Source organism: Notolabrus celidotus, chromosome 6 (assembly GCF_009762535.1).
Source record: "Notolabrus celidotus isolate fNotCel1 chromosome 6, fNotCel1.pri, whole genome shotgun sequence".
NCBI classification, from domain to species: Eukaryota; Metazoa; Chordata; class Actinopteri; order Labriformes; family Labridae; genus Notolabrus; species Notolabrus celidotus.
In genome coordinates this window covers 4,755,822-4,781,548 of record NC_048277.1, presented here as the reverse complement: position 1 = coordinate 4,781,548, position 25,727 = coordinate 4,755,822, and the positions used below count along the sequence as shown (strand labels likewise).

General features: G+C 40.1%; 1 protein-coding gene across 2 annotated transcripts in view; it reads left to right on the top strand.

Annotated features, from left to right (window-relative positions):
- LOC117814093 (Fanconi anemia group A protein-like) overlaps window positions 1-25,727 on the top strand; it is a 34,944-nt gene that overhangs the window by 7,396 nt on the left and 1,821 nt on the right. The window contains exons 7-39 of one of the 2 annotated variants that reach the window (XM_034685213.1): window positions 443-552; window positions 741-851; window positions 1,024-1,087; window positions 3,309-3,421; window positions 3,560-3,636; window positions 5,426-5,567; window positions 5,829-5,962; window positions 7,136-7,246; window positions 7,494-7,589; window positions 7,682-7,744; window positions 9,537-9,619; window positions 9,737-9,797; window positions 9,871-9,920; window positions 11,687-11,757; window positions 12,082-12,180; window positions 13,349-13,482; window positions 13,572-13,642; window positions 14,530-14,629; window positions 14,815-15,002; window positions 15,127-15,223; window positions 15,482-15,721; window positions 15,795-15,868; window positions 16,055-16,186; window positions 17,858-17,936; window positions 18,097-18,263; window positions 18,449-18,554; window positions 18,704-18,763; window positions 18,870-18,974; window positions 20,987-21,102; window positions 21,315-21,474; window positions 22,596-22,658; window positions 24,968-25,061; window positions 25,188-25,269. In XM_034685213.1, coding sequence (XP_034541104.1) covers window positions 443-552; window positions 741-851; window positions 1,024-1,087; window positions 3,309-3,421; window positions 3,560-3,636; window positions 5,426-5,567; window positions 5,829-5,962; window positions 7,136-7,246; window positions 7,494-7,589; window positions 7,682-7,744; window positions 9,537-9,619; window positions 9,737-9,797; window positions 9,871-9,920; window positions 11,687-11,757; window positions 12,082-12,180; window positions 13,349-13,482; window positions 13,572-13,642; window positions 14,530-14,629; window positions 14,815-15,002; window positions 15,127-15,223; window positions 15,482-15,721; window positions 15,795-15,868; window positions 16,055-16,186; window positions 17,858-17,936; window positions 18,097-18,263; window positions 18,449-18,554; window positions 18,704-18,763; window positions 18,870-18,974; window positions 20,987-21,102; window positions 21,315-21,474; window positions 22,596-22,658; window positions 24,968-25,061; window positions 25,188-25,269 — 3,453 coding nt within the window. The remainder of the gene's footprint in view (window positions 1-442; window positions 553-740; window positions 852-1,023; window positions 1,088-3,308; window positions 3,422-3,559; window positions 3,637-5,425; window positions 5,568-5,828; window positions 5,963-7,135; window positions 7,247-7,493; window positions 7,590-7,681; window positions 7,745-9,536; window positions 9,620-9,736; window positions 9,798-9,870; window positions 9,921-11,686; window positions 11,758-12,081; window positions 12,181-13,348; window positions 13,483-13,571; window positions 13,643-14,529; window positions 14,630-14,814; window positions 15,003-15,126; window positions 15,224-15,481; window positions 15,722-15,794; window positions 15,869-16,054; window positions 16,187-17,857; window positions 17,937-18,096; window positions 18,264-18,448; window positions 18,555-18,703; window positions 18,764-18,869; window positions 18,975-20,986; window positions 21,103-21,314; window positions 21,475-22,595; window positions 22,659-24,967; window positions 25,062-25,187; window positions 25,270-25,727) is intronic. The other variant, XM_034685214.1, reaches the window with a different exon arrangement.

Below are 25,727 nucleotides of genomic sequence, written 5' to 3'. Positions count from 1 at the left end.
CAGGGGTCGATGATTATGAGGTGACTTGTAAGATATTAAAATAGCTTTCAAACTTAAACAGGCCTCACTTGTTTCCTCCTATGTGAATGTGCAAAGGTTGGATTCATTGTTCTTTGTTTGAGTCTAAAAAAGTATTTTATTAGATTTTTAAAAGCGTTACCACCCTGAACTAAAAGATCTTGATTTCAGAAAAGAACAGGAAACAGGAAACCCTCTTCTGGTTAAATGACACCAGTGATTGTTGAATATTATCACTATACTACAACTTCAGAACTTCACAAATAAAACTCTCAAACTTGAATGTGTGTTTTGTTGTAAAGAGCGCCCCTCAGTGGACGTACTAAGAGTTTTTTTAAAATAGTTCCCCGAGTCACATAAAGACTCAGACATGAGCTCTAAACAACAAACCAGCTCCCAGCTCTCTCTCTTCTTCTCCTCTCAGTGATGAAGGCGTGAGGCTGTGGTTGGGCTCTCGGTTGAAGTCTCTGTGCAGATGCAGACTTCCACAAGAAGAAGAGGAGACCTGTCGAGTCCAACAGAGAGTTTTGTCGAGTGAGGAAATAGATGGCTCTTACATGTCTGGCTTTACTTCATTAAAACTCACATTCACTGATGAACAAGCATGAAGCTGTCTCTCAGCTCAACACTGAACACAGAAGCTGCTTTAGCTTGTATTTTAAATCACCACCATGTTAACATCAGAGCGGGATGAACCCAGTCTAAGACCTTGTGTTTTTCAGCTGTGGTTGGGGTTTTGGTGGGTATCGGATTCGAACAGAGCCATGATCCAGCATCCTCAGAGCGGAGGACGTCCCTGCTTTGCTGCTCCGTGCTGGACGACCTGCTCTTCTGTGAGTCTACGAGGCCCTGTCCCACTTACCCTGTGATTCTGAAATATTTAGTAAAGCACTTTCATTCACACCTCAGGAACCCAGATGCTATTTTTACCCCGAGTATTATTTAAGTACTTTCTTTTTCTGTCTGGCTCTTTAACATTTCATTGTTTGTGTCTGTCCTCTGCAGGGCTGCTCGACTCTGTGGAGGAGAGTCAGACGCTTCATCCTGCAGGACCAGGACCTGAGATATGGTGCTTTGTTCTTTATGAACTGTAATGTTGTTAAGGTTGAGGCCTTTTTCTGAAGTAGAAGACTCATGTGCAAAGACAGCATGACAAGAAACAGACATTTAACATATTACAAGGACATGGTTTTTATTCAGATTCAGAGAACTAACTAACAGACAAACCCCTCAGTCACGGCACTCAACACGTCAGTGACAGTAACAGATCTGTGGAGGGGAGCTGTTTTATGACGCAGCAGACACCCTGGAGGTTTAATTTGTAGAAATTATTTAAAAAACACTAAAAAGGACTAATCGATTTCAGGGTACTTAATTGGTTAACCCTCAAAGACCTAGACAAAGGGCGGCAGCTACTTGTTCTTAAATGTTTGATAACTTTTGAACCGCTAATCTTATCAACAAGCTTTAAAAACTCAGTTACAGTGGACATTATCAGCTTTCCAGTAATACAACATTTGTTGTTTGTACATTCAGTATATTCAAAATAAATTTAAGAGAGTCTGGCGCCCCCAAAGATTGGCCTAGGACTAGGTCTTTAGTGTTAATGTAAATTCTCAAACTTATAAGGTCACAAAAATATGAATCAAAAACATTACTTATCAGTTCTTTGACCTGCTTTTGTCTCATCAAGAGTTAAACATTAGATAAAGCGGATGTGCTTGTTAGTGTTGTAGACCGGTCTCGATCTCGAGACCCCTTTTTAAGTTCTTGGTCTCGTCTTGGAATCAAAAGCATTTTTACTCGTTCTTGTCTTGGTCTCGGACTGGGTGAACTCTGTGAACTCAAGTGTTAATGAATGGAGACAGACAACAGGAGGAGAGACTGTGTGCCCGTGACCAGAGATGTCTGCTTAGTTATTTAATGAAGTGATAAATAGATATTCAATAACAAACTCTGGAGGCACACTGAGAGAAGGGCCCAGCTGAACACCTGCCACAGGATTACCACAGTCAACATCTATAACCCATCAGATAAAAACGCTACAAATATTAACTAAAGAAAATATAAAATGCACACAACTAATGAGAAAAAAGGCTTGACAAAATAATCCTGCACAGCTACCACTACAACCTCCTACCTCTCCTGAGATCACAGGCAACAGAAAACACAATTTGAACTCTATTCAAAAGCGAAAGTTAAAATAATGAGGATGAAAACAAAACTCAAGGAGTAAAAAATCGATAACAGCGCATCAAAAGAAAGGCAACAAAGTCAAAACCAAACCTTGTTAATTGTATTTAAAGCAAACTTAAATAAAATAAACAGAACTCTTTTATTTTGTTTACTCTCATTAGGATTTTTCATTGATGTATATATATAGTCTTGGTCTTGTCTTGGTCTTGCCCTGCCTTGGTCTTGGTCTTGACTCGGTGCACTCTGGTCCCCGACATGTCTTGGTCTTGGTTAATGTTGTCTTGACTACAACACTAGTGCTTGTGGGCGTGGTTATGCGTATCTCTCTCCTTCTGTCTTTCTTCTGTGGTCACTTTGGCTCAAATTAAATCAAGACGGGACACAAAATGCAGAATCGGAGGCTTCAAATCATCAATCCACCAACCAATCAGTGACGTCTCACTGGCTACGTCTACTTTTTATTCACAGTCTTTGATCCCAGCTGAAACATTTTGTACTGTCACTCTTTAGCTAACCAGTTTTCACCTCCTCCCACGTTTGTTTCATCTGTTGCTGAAGCTCAAAAGCTAAAGACGCCCCTCACTTGGTTTTCTGTGCAGACGTGTTCTCTGCTTTCTTCACACATATCCCTCAACACTTCAATCCTGCAGACTGGAACAACTCTGACACTGAAGTGAGAACATTTCTGGTGCCCGTCTGGAGTAGAACACCTGGCTCCTGTGATCACACTGTTTTTTCCAACCTGTATAAATACCTGAATCTAGCTGCAGCTTCACACAGTCGCTGCAGGAGAGAACTGCTCATTTAAAAATGCGTGAAGTTGAAGAAGGATGCTGTTCGTAGTGCAACACTGTGCCCATCCAGTCTTAGCCAGAGTCGTATATAAAGCAATGACTTTTGAAAAATACTTTCGTTGACACAAGCATGGAGCTTATTTGAGCTATTGCCACAAAAACACATTTTTATTCCCCATACTTTCATGAAGAATTTAACATTTTCATATGCTGGATGTTTTATGGTGTGGAAACAGCTTTGGGAACATGAATGTTTTAAATGTCTCTGTTCTTTCCTCCTTTGTTCTGTGTTTCGTGCAGGATTCGGATATTTGATGCTTCATTGTGTGGAGTGTCAGCTTCAGCGGACGCCCTTCAGCGTTTCTTCAGACACTCTCTCACAAACACTCTGACTTACAAGCCTCGGCTGACCGGTAAGGACGAGTTAAACACAGGAAGGAGGTCAGAAAATACAGATTTGGGAGGAAAGAATTGTCCTGATACACAATACACTCTTCCTTCTTTTGAATCATTTATACTATCCTGAATAAAGAAGCTTTGTGTGTCCTCAGTGTCAGACGCCATCACTCTGCAGAACGAGTGGACCTTTGCAAAAGCCAATCGGGTGTTGACCTCTCTTTTCCGAAAGGTAAACGCTTCCTGTTCTCCAAGAAGTTTGCAGAGATTAAAGTTACTCTTTACGTACTTTAGAGCAGGGGTTCCCAAACTTTTCAGCCCGCAACCCCCAAAATATATGTGCCAAAGACTCACCACCCCCACTGTCCCTCAAAGTGATTTAATTTGGCTCCATTTAGCTGGTCTGCAGAAAGTGACCCTACCTATATGAACATGTGTCTGTGTTTCCTGTGCTGTTATGAACTACTGATGCTTTAGATAATTAACTGTTCACTAACTCTAAACTTAGGAGTCATCTGGCAAAAAGAAAGACAGGAAACTCATTACATTTTATATTTTGAAGCTTTTATTTCAAGTTTAACTACTATTTTTGTCTATATTTTTTTACTGTAATGGGTAAAATGTACTATTTTTTAGATAACTTAAAAAAAAAAAAACATTCTGGAAGACATCCCACGACCCCCCATTTGTGTCTCCCGACCCCCCAGGGGGTCCTGACCCACACTTTGAGAACCCCTGCTTTAGAGGGTTTATGCAACTTTGATTAAAGTCTGTGTCTGACATTTAACCCCAGCATGATCTGACGACAAACCGAAGGCCTTCATTTGGGGAGGTTCAGTGAGGCCGAAGTCAAGTGACTGTGGAGGAAAGTTCATGATGATCAGGACTTCTTGGTCGCCTTTGGTCTTTAAGTACTGGTGTTTTTTTTAGTGCTGTGTTTGGGGTCAAGACCCTGCTGCAGAATGATTATAGGGGGGTCGGCATGTCTCTGATGAATGTTGGGAGTTAGATGGCACATACAGTACCAGTCAAAAGTTTGGAAACACCTTCTCATTCAAGGGTTATTTTTATAGATTAATACTGAAGACATCACAACTATGAAAGAACACTTGTTGAATTATTGAATGAACAACAAAGTGTTAAAGCAGAATCTGTTTTATATTTTAGATTCTGTAAAGTAGCCCCCTTTTTCCTTCATGACAGCTTTGCACACTCTTGGTATTCTCTCAGTCTGCTTCATGAAGTGGTCTCCTGGAATGGTTTCTAATGAACATGAGCCTTGTCAAGAGTTCATTTGTAGAATGACTTGCCTTCTTAATGTGTTTGAGACCATCAGTTGTGTTGTTCAGAGGTAGGGTTAGTACACAATGGATAGCCCTATTTGACTACTGTTGTAATCCAGATTATGGCAAAACCAGATTATTTCATAGTTTTGATGTCTTCAGTATTAATCTACAATGTTGAAAATAATTAAAATAAATGAAAACCATTGGCATCTTTGAAACATCTTTCTTACATTGAAATGTCTTCAGTGGCATCCAGCGGCTATCTTGATAATACCTTAGTAGGAACACTCTTCACCAACATGATGCATTGTGGGTTTTATATTGCATTGCGTCTAATACCGCTCAGCTGCGGTCTTACTGTGAGTACAGATAAAATGGAAATCAAGAGCACTGCACTTTTGATTGTTGGAGAAAAGGGACAAACTTGCACTGAACACATGAACACGCACGCCAAGCGCCCAGGCATGTAAGTGCGATGGAGTGTGCGTAATGGGACAGCCCCTCTGTTGTTCCAGTATTTCAAATTAAACTGCAGCCAGTCATTTTGGGCTTTGGGTCCCCAGCTTGAGGCAGTATCAAAATACTGCAAATATACATATCATAATTTTTCTATCAACAACATCCAGCTGGAGTTTTTGCAGCGCGAGTACATCACATCACATGCTGTTTTTGATCCTCAGATTTGTGGTCAGCAGAATGTCGTGTTAACATCTGTGTTGTTGTTTTTCTGCAAAGCTGGCAGTGATCTTCAGCATGGAGCAGCTGTTAGGTCACCTGCAGCAGGTGCTGGAAACCCACGAGGTCAACTGGAAATACGTCCTGAGCTTCCTCTCAGCTCTGCTGGTTTATAACCCCGGAGCCCAGTCCAGCCTGAGAGGTACACACTTGTGAATGTTTGATCGGTTTGAAACTCCAGAGAAACTCCTAATGTATCAGAGGATACATGGATTACGGTTAATCTATTAAAAGACATGAACTGTTGACCTGTTTGATCGCATTGATACTTTAGAAATAAACTTGGTTAGTGTTTTATTATAAATCAATTGTCTTTTGCAATCTTAAGAAATAAATGAGTAGAAATCAGATTATCTCGAACATTAAGAGGCTCTTCATGCCCATCTGTCTCTCTGTCCATCAGAGCTGCTGTCCAGACTCCTGACTTCAGCATTTGAAGGCTATGATCTGGAGAACATGATAACTGCGTTCCTGTTGGCTCGTCAGGGAGCACTGGAGGGACTCGCTGTGTTCCCCTCGTACACCGACTGGTTCAAGGTTAACAGAAACTTTTACACGTATCTTTGGATTAATGCTGCCTGTTTGGGGTAATTATGGTGTTTTTTTTTTAACTCGAGGCCTGTTCTTGGGGTTTTTGGGGGGTTTACATATCTTTGGTGTTTAAATAATACACTTTTAATTATTCAAGCAAAAAAGATTAGATCAACCAATCAATCATTTTTTTATCTAGCACAAAATCCCAACAAATGTTCTCCTCAGACTCTTTCCAAACAGAGCAGGTCTAGACCGTACTCTATGTTCTATTACTAACAAAGACCCAACATCAAGACAGGATCAGATCCAGTCCCATCTTACAGACAGGACTCAGTCTGATCTCATCTTAATCCACCATGAGCAGAGCACTTTGCAGCATTTAGCAAGTTACAGTGGCAAGGACAAACTTCCTTTAACAGGCAGAAACCTCCAGCAGGACCAGACTCATGTTAGACACACATCTGCTGAGACCGTGTTGCAGAGAGGGATAGAGGGAGATGAAGAGAGAGAGAGAGAGATGATAGTGGTGAGACGGATAGTAGTAGTTGTAGTAGCTGGAGTCTGGCACGTCCACAGCAGCAGAGGTCCAGCTCAGGGACTCCAGAAAGGTCTGTGGTTAGTAACTTTAATGGGACAGGAAGAATTCAAGTAAGAGACAGGCAGAGAGAAGAGAAAGAGGGAACAACAGGATCCCAGTGTGTCAGTCTAAGCCTATATCAGCATAACTTAGAGCTGGTCCAAGCGTGAGCCAGCTCTAACTATAAGACATCAAATATAAATAGACACCAAAGGACACTTTAGGCCTTAAATAAAAAACAGAAATCAAACCCAGTCCAAGTAGACAAACTGTGTAATGTGGAGTACGTCTGCAGCTCATTCATCAATTCACTGCATCATATACTCTGTGTTAGCGGCCTGTAACTCTGACCATCACTAGATTTAGTTTGTTTTAATGGATGTTTTGATAAATGTTGATGTCTAAATGGGTATTTTTCTAAAGTGTGATATAACCTGAGGATTATCACTGCACCAAAACCTTAGTGAGTTTGTTTGTTAGTAACAAAGGGGGATGATGTTTATGTGTTTGGTTGTTGCCGACAAAGAGGGCTGAATGTTTTTAGGCTTCTTCATATTATTGATTTAAAAGTAGAATGACACGTCTCTACTTCTTCTCAGTTGTCCTTCGGTGGAGGCAGCAGCTACCATGCAGCCAGTAAGAAGTCTCTGGTGTTCCTGCTGAAGTTCCTCTCAGACCTGGTGCCCTTTGAACCCCCACAATACCTCAAGGTGACACCCTGCACGTGTATCTGTCTCTGAAACATTATTGATCACCTCATTTCAGCAGTTATAAGAGAACAGATGAGCCTTTGAATGTCACTTTGGGTGAACTGGACCCTAAACAGCAGACAGTGACAGGATCAAGAGGAGGAAATGTTGAAGTATTGAAGATAGATGAATATAGTATGAGCTATAATAAGACACTGAAAGTACATATGTGATGTTTTGTACCTTTTTGTCACACCTCACCTGACAGGTTCACATCCTGCACCCTCCATATGTACCCATGAAGCACCGCAGCCTCCTGATGGAGTACGTCTCTCTGGCAAAGACCCGACTGGCTGATCTAAAAGTAAGATTAGGTGTAAAGTCCTGTGGTACTTATTCTTTTTTATTGTTCCTTTTATGTGAAACCTTCATCAGTGACTTTCTGTGCTCATGCAGGAATCTGTGGAGGACATGGGTTTGTATGAAGATGTCTCTGCTGCAGGTGGAGCATCAGTGCAGGTAACAGTGACATGTAGTGGTGTGTATGTGTAATGATTCCTGATGATGAAATTTTGGTTCCTCAGTAGAAAAGACGAGAGACTTCAGGCAGACTAGTTTTAAAAAGCTTGGTTCAGTTCTTGAACTAAAACCTGAAACTCAGAAACCTCATCAGCTGGTCAAGTGATAGCTAATGCAGTAAGTTTTAAGATGAACTGTCCGATGGCATCATTACTAACAAGAAAAGGGAAGATTGTATACTTAATGAGCCCTTCAAGGCTAAATTTAGATCATGTACCCTTGGAGTGTTTAACAGAGGCAAGAAATAAGCCAATGATCATACAGGACCAAACACACTCATCAATTTATGGATCAGAAAAGAGGTCCGTCTCATACACACATCATGTTTTTCTCAGCTGTGTAACTCAGTGTTTCTCTGCATGCTATGTCCATGTGGTCTCTGCTCTGAAGGTCAGGAAGTGCAAAACCCAGCTGAACTGAAAACTTATTTTTCTAAATATTTCAAAGATGGTGAAGCTTCTGGTTTTTCAGACTTTTAAATAATGAGTTTCCTGCTCCCCGTATCAGTTTAACTACGCTGTGGGAAGAGTTATTGGCTTAAAACAGCTGAATACGAACTCGGTCAATTTTACTGATATATTTCATTGTAATTATTATGTTTTAATTTATTATTATGTTTTAATTGTTTTATATTTCTATTAAATTTTGTATATATATTTATATTTAAGTTTACATTGATATAATATTTATATTTATTTTATTTTTAAATTAATTTGTATATTTATATTTATGTTTAAATTTATATTACATTCATATTTATATATAGCACCTCTCATACATTAAGGAATGCCTCCCAGAGAGCTTCACAACAAAAAGATAAGAAAAATTGAAAGCAACAGTTTAAATGTTAAAAGATTAAAACTGAAAAAGACAGTTATAAAATAATTCTAATAAAGACAATTAAAAATCAATACAGTAAAAATAGTAAAATAAGTAAAAGTTAGTTAAATAAATTAAATTAGTCAAAGTTGAATAAAACAAAATAAATACCAAAAATCTAAATATTCTAAATAAAAAACTTTGAGCAAACGATGAAAACACTCTAAATTAAAAGCCAGATTAAAAGGATCCTGGAATAAGTCTTTAGTTTCCTTTTAAAAACACAGAGTTATAAACCTCGACACACGACCAGCAAGCACTCAGAGAACTCTGCACAGTCTGCAGTGACACTTTTTATTGGAGGAGGATTATGTAGGACTGCTGCCAAATAATCCAGATTAACACTTGTTTAGGAGAATTGTTGAACCCAACCATCTGGAAAGATGGCGACAAATAAAAAAACAAAACAGAGGTTTTTCCAGCTCTCTGTGGGTCCTCTGCGTACTCTGGATCATTTATGTTTCTTCTTAGTTCATCTATAAATACCTTTCATTAATTTATCATGAATTTATTTCCTGGTATTCGTCATCTCTTCTATAAAACTGTGAAGTTCAACAGATGATCTGATACAGTGTGCTGCATGCTGGTGTACAGCTGTAAGGTAAAGCATCAAAGTGTTAAATGAAGGGCTTTCAGGTGAAAGATGGAACAGTGAAGAGAAATCTAAAATACAGAGTATAAGGAATGTTTTAGGTGACCCTGATTTGATTTTGATGGTTTAAACTCTGTATGAAGCTGTAAATCTCTGATTGGTTAACATTGTATGAATTAACTTTGTATCTTAAAGGACTGACAGTATCATCTTTAATACAAACAGTGTAACAGAATAATGTTTCTTTGTTGGCTGCTTCAGTGCCCGGCTGCTCAGGATGTGGAGAAGGCCGTGTCTCTGTTTGATAGCACAGGAAAGATCTCTGCCACAGTCATGGAGGCCAGGTGATCAGTCAGATTATCAGCTCCTCTGCTGCAGCACATTCACATCACTGTGTAGATCTGTTATATCAAACTGAACTGAGATAAAGACAGGTCATTGACCCCTCTGTCGTCTTCTAGTATTTTCCGTCGGCCGTACTTCCTCACCCGGTTCCTCCCTGCTCTGCTGACACCAAGAGTGGTGAGTGACTTGACTTATGATTTGTCATGTATCTTCACATCACATTAGTCGCTCACCTTTCTTTCACTTCCAGCTTCCTGTGAAAGCTGATGCTCGGATGAGTTTCATCGAAGCTCTGAAAAAGTGAGTTTTTATCAGATGCATAAACATGATCAGAGTATTATCACAGCTCTTAATGCAGGTGTGTCCAAAGTCCAAATCACAGCCTGAGGTCCATTATTACACGGCCCCCGGCTTCCATCTTTAAATGTTTTCTTTATGGCACAGAAACTATCACATCCTGAATTATGTGTACATTTCAATTTTCTTTTGAGTGCAAATCCAGAAACATCACACCAAACTACACATGAACCACACAGAGGCTTTATGTAAAGATCCTGCAGGGCTAAAATAGAGCAGACACACAAGAGCTCTTATAGTTGACATGACTCAAATATAACGTGTTTATCATTATGTGAAAATGTGTATAATATACTCTACATTTCAAAAGACACAAAAGAGGACAAAAGACGAGATCAAAATTATAAAATGGTGCAGAAAATTTGTTCAGATGCAGGAAGAGAAATGTTTGGTGCTTAAAATGTTGTTTAATGGAGAAAATCAACATAAAAAAGAGTTGATAAAATCCAGATTGTGATCTTGCCATGAGAGGATATTTTCCCATATCGTCCACCCCTGTTGGAGAACATTTCCTTGAAAAGAAGCAGGATGGCTGATGTTTAAAGGCTCTAACACTGCAGTGCAGAGAACTGAAGACATGTCGGGTATCAAATGTGGCACTCTCTCAAAGAAGTTTGGACACCCCTGTGTTAACATCATAGATTTAAATAATCAAGAGTTCTATTGTATATTTTTGCAGCTGTGTATTAAAATGTTTTCTTTTTTTCTTTCTTTCTTTAATTTTTTTATTGTGCAAGAAATGTGCTTTACAAGAAGGAGGTGACCAAGTGACAGGGTAGAATAAAAAATAAATAAATAATAAAAAAAAAAACCAAAAAAACAATTAACGTTTAAACAAAATGGGGCAGAATATACCTGTAAACAATAAGCAATGAAAGAGGAAAATCATACAAATAAATATATATTAATAATAATGATAATGAAACAGATAAGGCTGAGTGACAGTTTACATAACTATTAATTATGGGGGATTATTGATAAAAATAAATTTAAAAAAATATATAAAAACAACACAGAAAAATTAATAAATAAAATAAAAATAAATGTGTGTGTGGGGAATATGAAAGTTAGTGCCTATCTTGTGCTGGATTCCAAAAATAAGAAATATAAAGTAAAAAGGTTATAAGGAAGAAATGATAATATTAATACTAATACTACTACTACTACTAATAATGATAGTAATAATAACAATAATAATAACAATAATAATAATAAGAATAATTCTTCTTCTTCTTCTTCTTCTTCTTCTTCTTCTTCTTCTTTCTTCTTCTTCTTCTTCTTCTTCTTCTTCTTCTTCTTCTTCTCTTCTTCTTCTTCTTCTTCTTCTTCTTCTTCTTCTTCTTCTTCTTCTTCTTCTTCTTCTTCTTCTTCTTCTTCTTCTTCTTCTTCTTCTTCTTCTTCTTCTTCTTCTTCTTCTTCTTCTTCTTAATATTAATATTAATAATGTCTTTTAATCTATTTTTTTTTCTTCTTTTTATGTTGCTGCTTATTGTTAAAGTTGATTGTTATTGGTATAAAGATGTGAGATTTAAAGAGAGGGGAAAGGAGAGAAAAGTAAATTGAGAAAGTAAGACGTGATATGTTTATGGAAATGTTTGCTATCAAAAATCTTGCTTTTCAAACAGTTTATTCCCCAATAACAGTGATGCACTAAACGATGCTTTGCATTAGTATTCCATGTTATTGATCTTTCTTTGGTCTGTACTCAGAGCGGATAAGATCCCGGCTGCACAGTTTTCATCGTACGTGGAGGCCTGCCAGAAGCAGAGGCAGCAGGATAGTGAGTATTCATTGTAACTGAGTTAGATGATCATAATGTATCTGACGTTTGTAATTTATTTTCAAGATTATTCATTTGATTTCCTCTGATTATGTTGCTGATTAAAATACATAAAAGCAGTAAACATGCACCCTGGAGAGGTTTGTTTGATCAGTTGAGAATGAAATGAAGATATGAAACTGCTTGTCATGCTTTAACATGTGCTGACACATACTAATGTAACAATGAGACGAACGTGCTATTAATCAGTCAGCACTAACTTCAGTTTCCTAATTGAGAAACAGATTGACTGAATATAGTTTTTATATTCTGACGTGTTTTCAGAGAATGCGGTGTGTTTGGACTCTAACGATGATCCTCTGGAGGTCCTGAAGATTCAGCTGCAAGAGCTCACAGAGCGGGTTGTTGAGGGGAACGATGGAGGTAGGAAGATACCAGGACATGAGATGTTACACCTTATTCATTCACATTCACACAAACACGATACCTTGAAGTAAGGAGAGTGACTTCATGACTTGTTTTTAGAGACAGTTGGGAAGACTTTCTGTGGTCCTAATGATAAAAAAGAAAGCTCTTCAGATGTCATAATACGACAAGAAACAGGCGGTGAGGTGTGTGACTCTAAGAGCAATAAAAACAAGGGCTGAAAGAAAAACACCAACCATCAGACAGACACAGTTAGTGATTAGCTGGTTACATAATGAAGCATTGAGCAGGTAACTATCTGAAGATGTCCCTCAGGACATTTTTTTTTATAAGTTATGTTTTTGGGCATTTAGGCCTTTAATGGACAGGACAGCTGAAGAGAGACAGGAAGTGTGGGGAGTAGAGAGTGGGGGAGGACATGCAGTGAATGTTCGAGACTGGAATCGAGTCTGCGACTTCTGCGGCGAGGGCTATTGCCTCTGTACATGGAGCGCACGCTTAGACCGCTGGGCCACTGGTGCCCCCGCTTAATCCACTTCGACAGTTTATAACTTTTTACAGTTAGAATACAACATTATAGTTTGATAAGAAATAAGAAAACAATAACTGTAAAATCATAAACTGTGAAAAGTAAAGAAACCTTTAATGATGTTCTACAACTACTGTTTGTTCAAATGTCTCAGATTTATTGAAGTCTTCAGATTTGATGTGTCAGGTGGGCTCAGTGTGTCTGGAACTAATTATCTGCATAAAAACCCTGAATTTCATCACTTTCAGAAGTTCTAAAGAAATCAAAACAATAAGTTCACAATGATAGACGGTTATGTTGCTTTACAGGTTTTAATGAGACATCAGCTGAAGCACGAGCTGCTGCGGAGTCAGTGCTGGATAAGGCTTTGGCAGTGATTTGAGTTTAAGGGATAAAACGTAGAGATGCAAGGAGGCCACCTTCATCTTAAATTGTTTCCTTTGTGGTAGTTCCTATCTGTCTTCCTAACTATCTATTTATCCTGATCTTGCTGATTTGTGGACATTTTAAATACAGCTAATCATCCTGTGTTTTTTATTTTAATTTCATGTGTTCAATGTTCTTCTTTATATTTGCATCTTTTCGGCCTCTTTAAATCCTTCACTACAACTCGTCTCATGTTTAATGTGTTGTCAGAGATGTCAGCACAGCTATCCAGAGTCTCACACACACTGAGCGTCATCTTTCCTGGCCGTCCCAACGAGTCTGTTGGTCAGAAAGTCATCGACCTTCACGTCGACTCTCCACCGTCTCCTGAGCTCCACGTCAAAGTATGGAGTCTTTTTTTCATATTGACTTTTCTTTTATTTCTGATAACACTCAGGTGTGTTTTTCATGAGCTTATCCGTTGTGTCATCAGGTTATCAACATGATCCTCAGAAACTTCTGCCAATGCACGTTAAACGCTTCTCGAGCAAACCCTCCAAACAAGTGAGTGATGTAGCATGTTGTTGTGTTTTTAAAGGGGAGGCCATCTAAAGTAGAAGCCAAGTCATAGAATACTTCAAATAACTGATACGCTCTTTTAGCACACTCTATTTTTTGAATATTATAAAAAATATTGTTTTTAGCCGTATCTTTTTTTAAAGACAGACCGGCTGTTTGAGCCACAAAGAACTGTTGCTAGCTTAGGCTGACATGACTTTACCGTGTCCTATGCTTGTGTTTCTTTGTGCTGTGAAAGTAGTTTAAATAAATCATACTCTTCTCTTTATTATTTTATATAACACCAAATCCCAACAAATGTTCTCCTCAGACTCTTTCCAACCAGAGCAGGTCTAGACCGTACTCTATGTTCTATTATTAACAAAGACCCAACATCAAGACAGGATCAGATCCAGTCCCATCTTACAGACAGGACTCAGTCTGATCTCATCTTAATCCACCATGAGCAGAGCACTTTGCAGCATTTAGCAAGTTACAGTGGCAAGGACAAACTTCCTTTAACAGGCAGAAACCTCCAGCAGGACCAGACTCATGTTAGACACACATCTGCTGAGACCGTGTTGGAGAGAGGGATAGAGGGAGATGAAGAGAGAGAGAGATGATAGTGGTGAGATGGATAGTAGTAGTTGTAGCAGTGTTTGACTTATTTCAGGTTTTTAAGGTGGGCTTTTTAGTCTTTGCCACAGTCCAGTCCTAAGCTCTTTATAACTTTCCTTTCTTTAATTTGCAGTAGGTGATTCACCCTCTATTGAAAACTTCATCATACAACTATAATAAAAAGATGTAAACTATCCCTTAAAACCAAGCTTCAGGTTATGTTTTAATATGAGTGTCAGTGTGTCATGAGCTCACCTCTGCTTGTGTCTCTGCAGACAGAGTCTGTGGGCCTCCAGGTTTGTCGGCATGCTGCTCAGTAACACACAGCTCCTCTCCAGCCTCCTGTGCAGACTCTGGGACCTGTTTCGTAACCAGGTACATTATAATGTACTGCTCTTTACATCTGTCCTCCAATAAGTGTCTCTCTTCTTGATACCGGCCCTGGATTGTGTTTTGATTATTGAATGATATTAAAATCACTTCTCCTGTTGATTCCTTCATCTGACTCAACCTGGTTCATTTCCTCGTCAGTGTACCTGTTTAACTTTTATGCTCTAAAGGGATCATCACTGAGTGCGGCACACTTACTTGGTCTGGCAGCATTAGTGGTCCACCTGCAGGCCTCCATGTCCCACAGTCCTCTGGTTCAGCTGGTCCCGAGCATCCGGCCTAAACCTGTACCTGTTAGCGAAGCTCTGAGCTCAGCGCTAGTCTGCAGCACACATTCGAACATGCTCTTCTGTGTCAGGTGAGGGAACACACGACTCATCGTAGACTTTCTGCAGAGATGTTCTTAGTGACCATGCTATGATATTATATTCCTGATCTCTTGTGTCGCCATGCTTCCTCACAGTCCTTTTGTTGCTGTGCAGGTTTTGTGTGGCAGCTGTGTGTTATGGGATCTGCAGAGGAGACTCTCTTTCAAAGGAAACACAGCCCGACTACATCCTCAGCAGCCTCTACAAGAAGGTGTGTTTGACCTTCTCCTCACAGGAACTTTAACATAATTATACAAACAGATCGATCATGGGAAACCATCAGCTGTGATGCTTCATGTGCTACAGTCAGTGCTGAGAGTATTAGAAGCTATAGAGTCAAAGTGCACTCCACTGTGAACCCAAACATTGTTTTTTGCAGTAAGAAAACATAAAGGAACATGTAATATTTCACCTGTTGGGCTCTGACATTTTAACTTTACATGTAACTGTGTTTGTTTTCTTCTTCTAGCTTCTGTACCTCATCCCAAGGCTGTTGCCTGATGCCAGAAGGACTCCCATCACTGCTGGAGGTAAAGTCAGTGAACACCACGAGGAGCACCTGCTCAGCCTGTGGAGCGGTGCCACAGACACAAACAGCACCTGGAGGAAGACTGCCTGGCTCCTGTGGAGGGACCCTGCGTTCTGTCAGCTACAACAGAAACCACCGTACCAGGTAGAGAGGGTCGTCTGTTTAGGTTCTGAGTGTCAGGTACAGTGAGCATCATCAGTAGCTTTGATACTTTGTGTGTTAAACTGGTTGATTGATCCTCTCGTTCCTCCAGTTATCATTCTCCGAATGGCTGGCTAACGAGCTCAGAGTACAGAGAGGATCAGATGCTCTCTCAGACGCAGAGCGGTGAGGCAGGAAACACATCTTCAGAGGTGCCATCAGACATACAGCAGGAACGACGTTGACTCTGAAATGTAACTGTGTGTGTGTGTGTGTGTGTGTGTGTGTGTGTGTGTGTGTGTGTGTGTGTGTGTGTGTGTGTGTGTGTGTGTGTGTGTGTGTGTGTGTGTGTGTGTGTGTGTACACATACAGTCAGGAATACCAGCAATGGGCCTGTCTGGAGCACTACCTGCCTCTTCCGGAGGAGCAGGGAGGCTGTGGAGGAGACATGAAGAACCTTTGTACTCATCTTCTAAATGCCGTCATGGACCAACAGCACTTAAGGTGTGTGTACATAAACACAGTCCTGAATTGGTGCGACACTTGTGATCCAGTTGATCCTAGCATCACTTTTGCTGTTGAGAATGAATCATTATTGGAGTATTGAACATAAGCGGGTGATAAGGTGTAACTCCAGGCTGATCGTTCAGGTCATAGTTTTTACATGATTTGCAGCAAAAAGTAATTCTTAACTTATCTCAGACTGCTGTTTTTGAAAACCCTAATTTGGTTCCTTTGCTACTTCATCTTTTCCATGCAACAAAGTTGTGTTTCTCTTTTTAAAATGATGAATTTGCCCTTTTAAGGAGATTCACCAACTTGTGATGTCACGGTTTGAGCAAATCTTGTGTTGATCTCTCTGAATTCTCATATGAGTTTTTCAACAAGCCGTTCAGAGCAGCCTGCAGTCTCATTCAGGGATTACTCTTTTCTGCCATTTCCCATGTTTAGTATTGAGATCCAACATTAATATATATAAACACTACCAGTCAAAAGTTTGAAGACACCTTCTCATTCAAGGGTTTGTATTTATTTTAATTATTGTAAACACTGTAGATGAATACTGAAGACATCAAAACCATTAAAGAACATATATGGAATTATTGAATGAACAACAAAGTGTTAAACAAAGCAGAATATGTTTTATATTTTAGATTCTGTAAAGTAGCCCCCTTTGTCCTTCATGACAGCTTTGCACACTCTTGGTATTCTCTCAGTCTGCTTCATGAAGTGGTCTCCTGGAATGGTTTCTAATTAACATGAGCCTTGTCAAGAGTTCATTTGTAGAATGACTTGCCCTCTTAATGTGTTTGAGACCATCAGTTGTGTTGTTCAGAGGTAGGGTTAGTACACAATGGATAGCCCTATTTGACTACTGTTGTAATCCAGATTATGGTAAAACCAGATTATTTCATAGTTTTGATGTCTTCAGTATTAATCTACAATGTTGAAAATAATTAAAATAAATACAAACCATTGAATGTGAAGGTGTGTCCTAACTTTTGACTGTTGGTGTATTTTTTTTTTAAGAAAAGAGCACAAAATTAACTCTTAAGTAACACAAGAGAGTTTAAACATTGTAGCTTTTTTTGCGAGTTAAGAAGAATATCCAAAAGTCCAAATTTAGAATTACTTTAAGAAACCTGAAACATTTCCTACATTTAGTGTTTAGATCTAACATTTCAACGTAGCATAATTTATTTTAATATTGAAACAGTCTCGTACCACCTCTTTAACATTATAAAGACTCTTTCAACATAAATCATGGCATGAACATACACAAGAATACAGCAGAACAGTCAATGATTTATTTGAACATACAATTTATTTTTATTAAAGAACAATTACAAAAAGATTTAGATTTTGGTGTCAGTCATAGTTCTTTCAAGAAAGCAGGAAAATCAGAATCGTCAGGTCAGAACCTAAAAAGATCCGATTCAGAATCAGTCGAGAAGAGTTTGTTATTTCACCCCTAACAGACTGGTGTGAGGTCTGGGTTCCTCATTTAGAGAAGAGTGATGGTAGACACCTGATGCTTTCACTACTAAAGAGGTTAAATAAAAATGCAGCACATCAGCCTGTCCTGCTTTGAGTTTAATATAGTAATAAGATGAAACACTTAAATTTTGCCTTTAGACAAAATTCTAAACTCTGCTACTAATTTTATATTAACAGCAACCAGAGCCTGGAGACGCTCCATCACAGAGAGGCAGACTCAGGAACCTGTCTGCCTGACATCCTGTCCAGATTACAGGTGTGTGTATCAAAGAGGTTGAAATGTGACAAACGTATTGTGCTGTTTTCAGTGGTTTAGTGTGACAACAGTTGTGTGTGTGTGTGTGTGTGTGTGTCTGTGTGTCTGTGTGTCTGCGTGTGTCTGCGTGTGTCTGTGTGGTGTGTGGTGTGTGTTGTAGGAGGTTGTGTATGAGATGGAAGTGAGCGACCTCTCTAGCAGTGGAAGGAGAGGAGCTGGCATGAGCGACTTTCTGTTCGAGTTTGTGGCTCAGAGATGTTCCACCTCAGCTTCACCCAGCATCAGCACCGAGCTCAGCCTGCAACACACACTTAACACCTGGAACAGGTACACACACACACACACACACACACACACACACACACACACACACACACACACACACACACACACACACACACACACACACACACACACACACACACACACACACACACACACACACACACACACACACACTCTAACACACATCATTTAACATGTTGGCACTGACAGCTATCTCTGTGTGGTAGAGTGCTGTTGACTTTACCCGCGGTTGTAGTGGTTAAAGTAAAGACTGAAGGAGGAAGGACGACTCTGGACTGTAACAAACTGATCCAACATGTCAACCAGCATCAGGTCAGCTCATGAAACCGTTCTACAAATGAGATTTTCAGGTGTTCACAGACTGAATAAGATCAGCTGTGCAGTGTTTGAATGAGAGACATTAGAATAAGAATCCACACACTGACTGCTTTCTCTCTGCTTTCCCTCTCTTCATGTCACAGAGGCAGGCGTGTTCTCCAGCTGGTTTGCTGTCCTTCCATCTGACAACACACCTCCTAAAAGTAACAGTCGTGTCTCATAAATCCAACCTTAAATGACTGTAAATGTAAGATCTTACAGTTTGTGTACGAGATGAATCATGGTTGGCTTTCTTTCTTTCTTCATCAGGGTTTGTTGTGCGGCAGTGCGCGCTGCGGACGCCCAAGGGAGGAATTCAACAGAGCCTGGTCTCAGATCAGTCCACACTGTCCCCTCCTCCTGGTCTCCACAGTGGTAATGTTTCTTTTTCATTCACTTGATAATAATAATAATACTTGATTTATGTAGCACTTCTCAATACAGGTAACTAAATGCTTCAAAGCAAAATGAAGCGATAAAAATAAAATGAAATGAAAACTTAAAAACATGAAAACTTTTAAAACAGACCCTTAAAATCAGAGCTAAAATTAAATAAAATCACACAATAAAAGCTTTCCTGTAAAGATGTGTCTTGAGTAATGACAAGAAACACGGGACTGACTCTGCAGGTCTGATCTCCTCTGGCAGGCTGTTCCAGAGTGTAGGAGCCCTGACTAAAAAAGACCTGTCCCCTTTAGTTTTCAGTCAGGTCCTTGGAACAGATAACAGAGCAATGTCAGAGGATCTCAGACTGTGACCAGGTTTGTAGGGGGATAAAAGCTCAGAGATATAGAGAGGAGCAAGTCCATGTAGGGCTTTAAAAGTCAATGAAATAATCTTAAAACCAATCCTAAAATCAACAGGCAGCCAGTGTAGATGAGCTAAACTGGTGGTGATGTGGGCACATTTTGTAGTTCCTGTTAAAAGACGAACTGCTGCGTTTTGAACTATTTGTAGACGGTGGATTGATTTCTGACTGATGACCTGTAGTAACCCTTTGTTTCACAACTTTTTGTTAAAGCAATCAGGATTTAGTGGATTCTTGTGCAGGAGTGATTTTTACAGCAACACAGGAAAGAAAGGAAGAGGTGTGAGAGTTCAAATCATTGAACCTCAGTCATCAATATGTCCTTAAGAAGGTCCCAGGAGAAGTCTGAGTCAGATTCATGATCTTGTTCTTACCCGTGTTCATAATTAATGAAAGTCATGTCCTCATGTGCTGGAAAAAGAATCCCTCTCCCTCTCCAGTGTCCATTCAAGGTCATGAGGCTGAAAAGCTGCGCACACAGAAATCACTCAGGGATGAAAAAAGGAGCAGAGAGAAGCTTTAAAACACAAGTTAAAATCTGTGTGCATGTGCAGCACGTGAGAACACAAACCTCACCCTGACTTTACTCAGACTTTTCCAATGACCTACCTCTGAGGCTCATGCTCCTGCATTCCTCAACTTTCCCAGTCTTTTGTTGCTCCTGTCCCAGCTTTTTTGGAACGTGTTGCAGGCATCAAATTAAAAATGAGTGAATATTTGCAAAAAAAACAATAATGTTTATCAGTTTGAATATTAAATATCTTGTCTTTGTAGTGTAGTTAACTGAATATAGGTTGAAAAGGATTTGCAAATCATTGTATTCTGTTTTTATTTTCCTTTTTACACAACGTCCCAACTTCATTGGAATTGGGGTTTGTAGATTAAGTGAAATGCAAAGTTTGATTTTAAGTCCGGGTGGAATCATAGACAGAAACCAATTAGGGACACCGATCAGGTCACATTATCATTCAGTTTCATGTGATTTGCAGTTCATGTATTCTCAAAGCTGGCACTAAAATGATGGAACATGTGACAGATTCGTTATTAAACAGCCATATGGAGAGGCAGGTGGTTATTGTTGTAATTCCTACATGTGATTCAATTAATTATAGGTGCAAAGTAAAGGATAACAGAGGAAGTGCTTTCTAGCTTACCAGCACCCAAATGTGTCAGTGTACTCCTGATGTTTGTAGATTTTCTTCTCAGAACTAAATCCAGATGAGAAAACTTTTGTGACTGTCAGAGCCTGAAAACTGTGCAAGTGTGATTTAATGAGAAATATCTTAAATGATCTGGGAACGAGGTTCATTGAGAAAATAATCTAATGTGGTGAAAAGGTGAACTTTTCTTTATTAACCATATCTTCTGTATTCTTACTGAAAGATGTTCAGCTAATGTAACTCTGAGACTGATGACAGTGGTGAAAAGTGAAGGTTCTTTTAGAGATGAATGATATGTTTGCTGATAATGACTTTGAATTTAAGAATGTTCATCAAACCCCAAAATATTCTTCTTGGCTGATTGGGAAATAAACAATATACTGTGTGTGCTGATTAGGATTCTTTGTTGTTGTGTGTAGCACTGGTGGCAGCGTCTGTCTCCAGTGTTGTCGTCGCTGTGGAGTCGATTGTGCGATGAAGAGACTCTGCCGGAGCAGCTGCAGATCCTCACTGACTGTCACAGCTGGGCCTCCAGGTACCAAACCTCTCTCTCATGATACACTGATTCTGTAAACTGTGATTCAACTCACTGATGCCACAGTTCAATAAGTGACTGTTAGAAGTGCTGTAAAGAACAGGCACAGTGCAGCCCTGTTATAACCTTTGATAATGATAACCTTGGCTTTGGTCTCCTGTACCCCTCTGTGGATCACATCACAGAAACTGTTCCCTCCGCCCTGTGTTCAGTTTAGAGAGAGGCTCTCCGTCCTCGTCAGTGTCTGCAGCTTCAGCTCTGCTGCAGGCTGCCTGCCTGCACCGGGCCTGGGGAGGCTGTGGTTACGACACGCAGGGCGTCATCGCTGCTGTGAAGATGCTGAGACCAGAGAGAGGAGCAGAGAACCAGCAGGTGAGCTTGAAGAACGATTCAATCACAAAGCCTGTGAGAAGCACTGACTGAGTTTATGGCTCAATGTCCACCCTCAAGCACTCACTGACTTTGAGACACGTTCCCGCTAAGTCCTCAGGGGGGGGCTTAGGGCTGTCCCACTGTCAAATCATCAAGTGTGTGAGGGATCTCTCCCTTTCCGTAAGTGGGCATTTTTGCAGACTTAGCTTAAGGGAATTACCCAGAGTTCATAGCATCGTGTCGTGAAACACAGGATTCCCAGGGGAAGCCCGCGAGCATGGAAAGGTAAACGAGCGCTGTAACATGAAATACAAAAAGTGCGACAGTAAAAAAGAAGCAGGAAAGTTGCAATAAAATTTACAGGTAAAAAAGTCTGCCTGTAAGTATAAATATAGAAACAACCTTAATCTATTTATCTTCACACATATGTGTTTACAGTATAATTTATATAAAATGGTTATAAAGCCTATTTCTATATTTTAAATTGTGTGGTTAAGCAGTCTGTACGGTAAGAGACTGGATCACATGAGAATCAGGTAGCCAGTTCCTTAAGCTCATTGAATTTGAGGAAAGTAAAAATTGTGTAATAAACATTCCTTATATTGCTAAGGTGAGCTGGTGATGTCATGCAGATTACGTGAGAAGTCACAAAGTGCTGTCCCATTCCCAGTTCTACAGTTTGAGTCCTTACAGCCTCCTGCCCTCAGTCACTTTACAGCTGACGTCAGTTAAGTCAAGAAGGGCTCAGGGCTGAGGGCTCAGGGGGAACATTGAGATTGGGCCTATGTCACCTCTCCAGACTGTAGTGTTAATATTCAGAGAGTCGTAGTGGTGTAATACTGACCGCATGAACAATGTTGAGTACATTCACACACGTAAAGGACGTTGATAACTGTTTATAAACTGTTTTCATCAATGAAAGTAGATAAATATAAACTTTAAAATGCTAATTGTGGTGAAATGTTGCTAACTTGAAGGACTTTAAATGATCTGCTGCTAACATCTTGGTGCCAGATCCCACAGATACCTGACTCCATCGATGGATACTTGCTCAGTAGAAAACCAAAACTGAAAACCCTTCATGAATGATTTACCTGCTGCCTTCTCATTTCTTCTACCAGGTCCTGGTGTTTCTGTTTTTCCTGAGTGTCAACGACTACCTGTCAGCACTCCTGTTCCCTCAGGTAACTGCCTCATATTCATCACACAGGAAATACAGTAAAGGAGTTAGTTTGAAGTTTTTATTTAATTGTGTCATATATATATACACTCACTGGCCACTTTATTAGGTACACCTGTTCAATTGCTTGTTAAAAAATAGCTAATCAGCGAATCACATGGCAGCAACGCAATGCATTAAGGCATGTAGACGTGGTCAAGACAATTTGCTGAAGTTCAAACCGAGCATCAGAGTGGATTTAAGTGACTTTGAACGTGGAATGATGGTTGGTGCCAGATGGGCTGGTCTGAGTATTTCAGAAACTGCTGATCTACTGGGATTTTTACGCACAACCATCTCTAGGGTTTACAGAGAGTGGTCCAAAAGAGAGAAAATACCCAGTGAGCGGCAGCTGTGTGGACAAAAATGCCTTGTTCACGTGAGAGGTCAGAGGAGAATGGGTAGACTGGTTCAAGATGATAAAAAGGCAACAGTGCCTCAAATAACCACTCATTACAACCAAGGAATGCAGAATACCATCTCTGAACGCACAACACGTCCAACCTTGAAGAAGACGGGCTACAGCAGCAGAAGACCACACCGGGTCACTCCTGTCAGCTAAGAACAGGAAACTGAGGCTACTCTTCACACAGGCTCACCAAAACTGGTCAATAGATTAAAAAACATTTCCTGGTCTGATGAGTCTCAATTTCAGCTGCGACATTCAGATGGTCGGGTCAGAGTTTGGTGTAAAGAACATGGAAGCATGGATCCATCCTGCCTTGTATCAACAGTTCAGGCTGCTGGTGGTGGTGTAATGGTGTGGGGGATATTTTCTTGGCACACTTTAGGCCCCTTAGTACCTCTGAGCATCATTTGAATGCCGCAGCCTACCTGAGTATTGTTGCTGACCATGTCCATCCCTCTATGACCACAGTGTACCCGTCTTCTGAAGGCTACTTCCAGCTGGATAATGCTCCATGTCACGAAGCTCAGATCATCTCAAACTGGTTTCTTGAACATGACGATGAGTTCGCTGTACTCAAATAGCCTCCACAGTCCCCAGATCTCAATCCAAGAGGGGGCAGGAGCTCCTTTGGGATGGGGTGAAACGGGAGATTTGCATCATAGATGTGCAGCCGACAAATCTGCAGCAGCTGTGTGATGCTCCCATGTCAATGACCAACATCTCTGAGGAATGTTTTCAACACCTTGTTGAAAGTATGCCATGAAGAATTAAGGCAGTTCTGAAGGCAAAAGGGGGTTCAACCTTTTACTAGCAAGGTGGACCTAATAAAGTGGCCGCTGAGTGTATATTTATACGCCCAGCAGCATGGGTTTACAAGTTCAGGGTCAGAGCGCACAGAACGTCTATTCATCGACAAGAAATAGAAGAAGGAAATACATTCAGAATATAAACTCAGTAAAGAGAGCGTCTTGTCTTCCTTTCCAAACAGCCATTCCAGTTTTTGCTCATCTGTCCACCAACTCTCTGAGGTCACCATAGTTTGAACAGTACAAAAGAAATGGGACTCAGTCTTCATCCAAAGCAACCAAAGATCTTTGGCTCCTAGATAAATGAGATGTTTCATAAAAATCAGGGATGAAGATCTGTTACATCTGCACATATGTCCTTAGAGTTGGTTTGGATTGACAGGTCATCCTCATGTTGAGCATGTACACTCAAATATTATCACACATAGGACCATACAGCCACACCTGATGGGAATATAACATGCTGAAGGCACAAGCTTATGTTTATGATTAACGTGCTGATTATTGACGTAATAAAGAAGGCTTATTTCTGTCTTAATAGACGTGTGAAGAACATGGACATTGAACCTGTTAGGATTTGTTGTAATGCGAAGAGCTGAATAAAAATCCACTTTGAAAATAAATCCTAAAGAGCTTACCTGTAACATTTTACTGTCTGAAATCCTGAGGTGCTGGTTGTTTCATCTGGACAGCCTTGTTAGCTGCTTTAATCTGTCGTCTTGAAGCTGAGCTAACAAGCTTCATATTCATTAGCTGATGTGTTAGGTTATTAAACACTGAGCTGTCTCCTCCATCATGACATGTTTCTTCAGACCAGACTTCACCTAGTTTTCTTTTTACAAGATTTAAGCTTCAAACAAAGCAAACGGGAACAATGAGACACAGATTAAGTCAGGACACGAGCTTGGCGAGAGTTGTTTCAGGACATAAAACAAAGAGCACTTCAGGTTTTAGAGCCGAGGCTAAGATTTCAGAGGAGGAATACACTCTTTATTTTATTTGCTATTACTGAGCATGAAGGAACCCTCTAACAACGTCTATCTGTGATCATTTCTGCAGGAGAAGAGTCATCAGAGAGCCGGGGCGTTATGCACAGACCTCCTGCAAGTGTTGGTGAGCTCTGCTGACTGGCTGCTCGGTTTTACTTCAAACGGTAACTCTTCTTTACTCAGTTCACTCAGTCTTATTTAAATGTAATGTTAGGCGCACTGACACTAAATGGTCTTTGTTTTGTGTAGACTGCATGCATGATCAAATAAGTGGGCTGTGTTTTTTCCAGCTCCGGATAAAGGCGTCTATCAGTCAGCAGCCATGATGACATCAGATGAGTTTACCAAACTGAAGCCTTGGGCCTTCTTCAGGTTTGTTTTTCAGAAAAACTTCATGTGTGCACCTTCAGAGTCAACTGTGTCAACTGTCACACTCACAAAGTCTTACGCAGTGGTGGACAAGGTCCACGTCTTCATTACTTAAGTCAAAGTATAGATCCTCCTGGTCAGACATTACTCCAATACAAGTGAAAGTTGTTCAGTCAGATTCTGACTTGAGTTAAAGTCCTGGAGTACTTGATTTTAAAAATACTGAAGTATTCAAAGTACTTTTTAAAATATCTCTAAATGTATTTTCACAAAGCATGAGGTCAGTTAAGAATGCATGGGTGAACATTCTGCTCCGTTCTGTTTATGTAGAAAACATGATTTCATATCTAAAAAGTCTACCATGAAATCTAAACTAAGTTACTACAAGCACAGACAAGTTTACAATGTTCATCTGGAATCAAAGCAGTGTGTTAGCTCCAGACCTCCACATGCTTTATCAG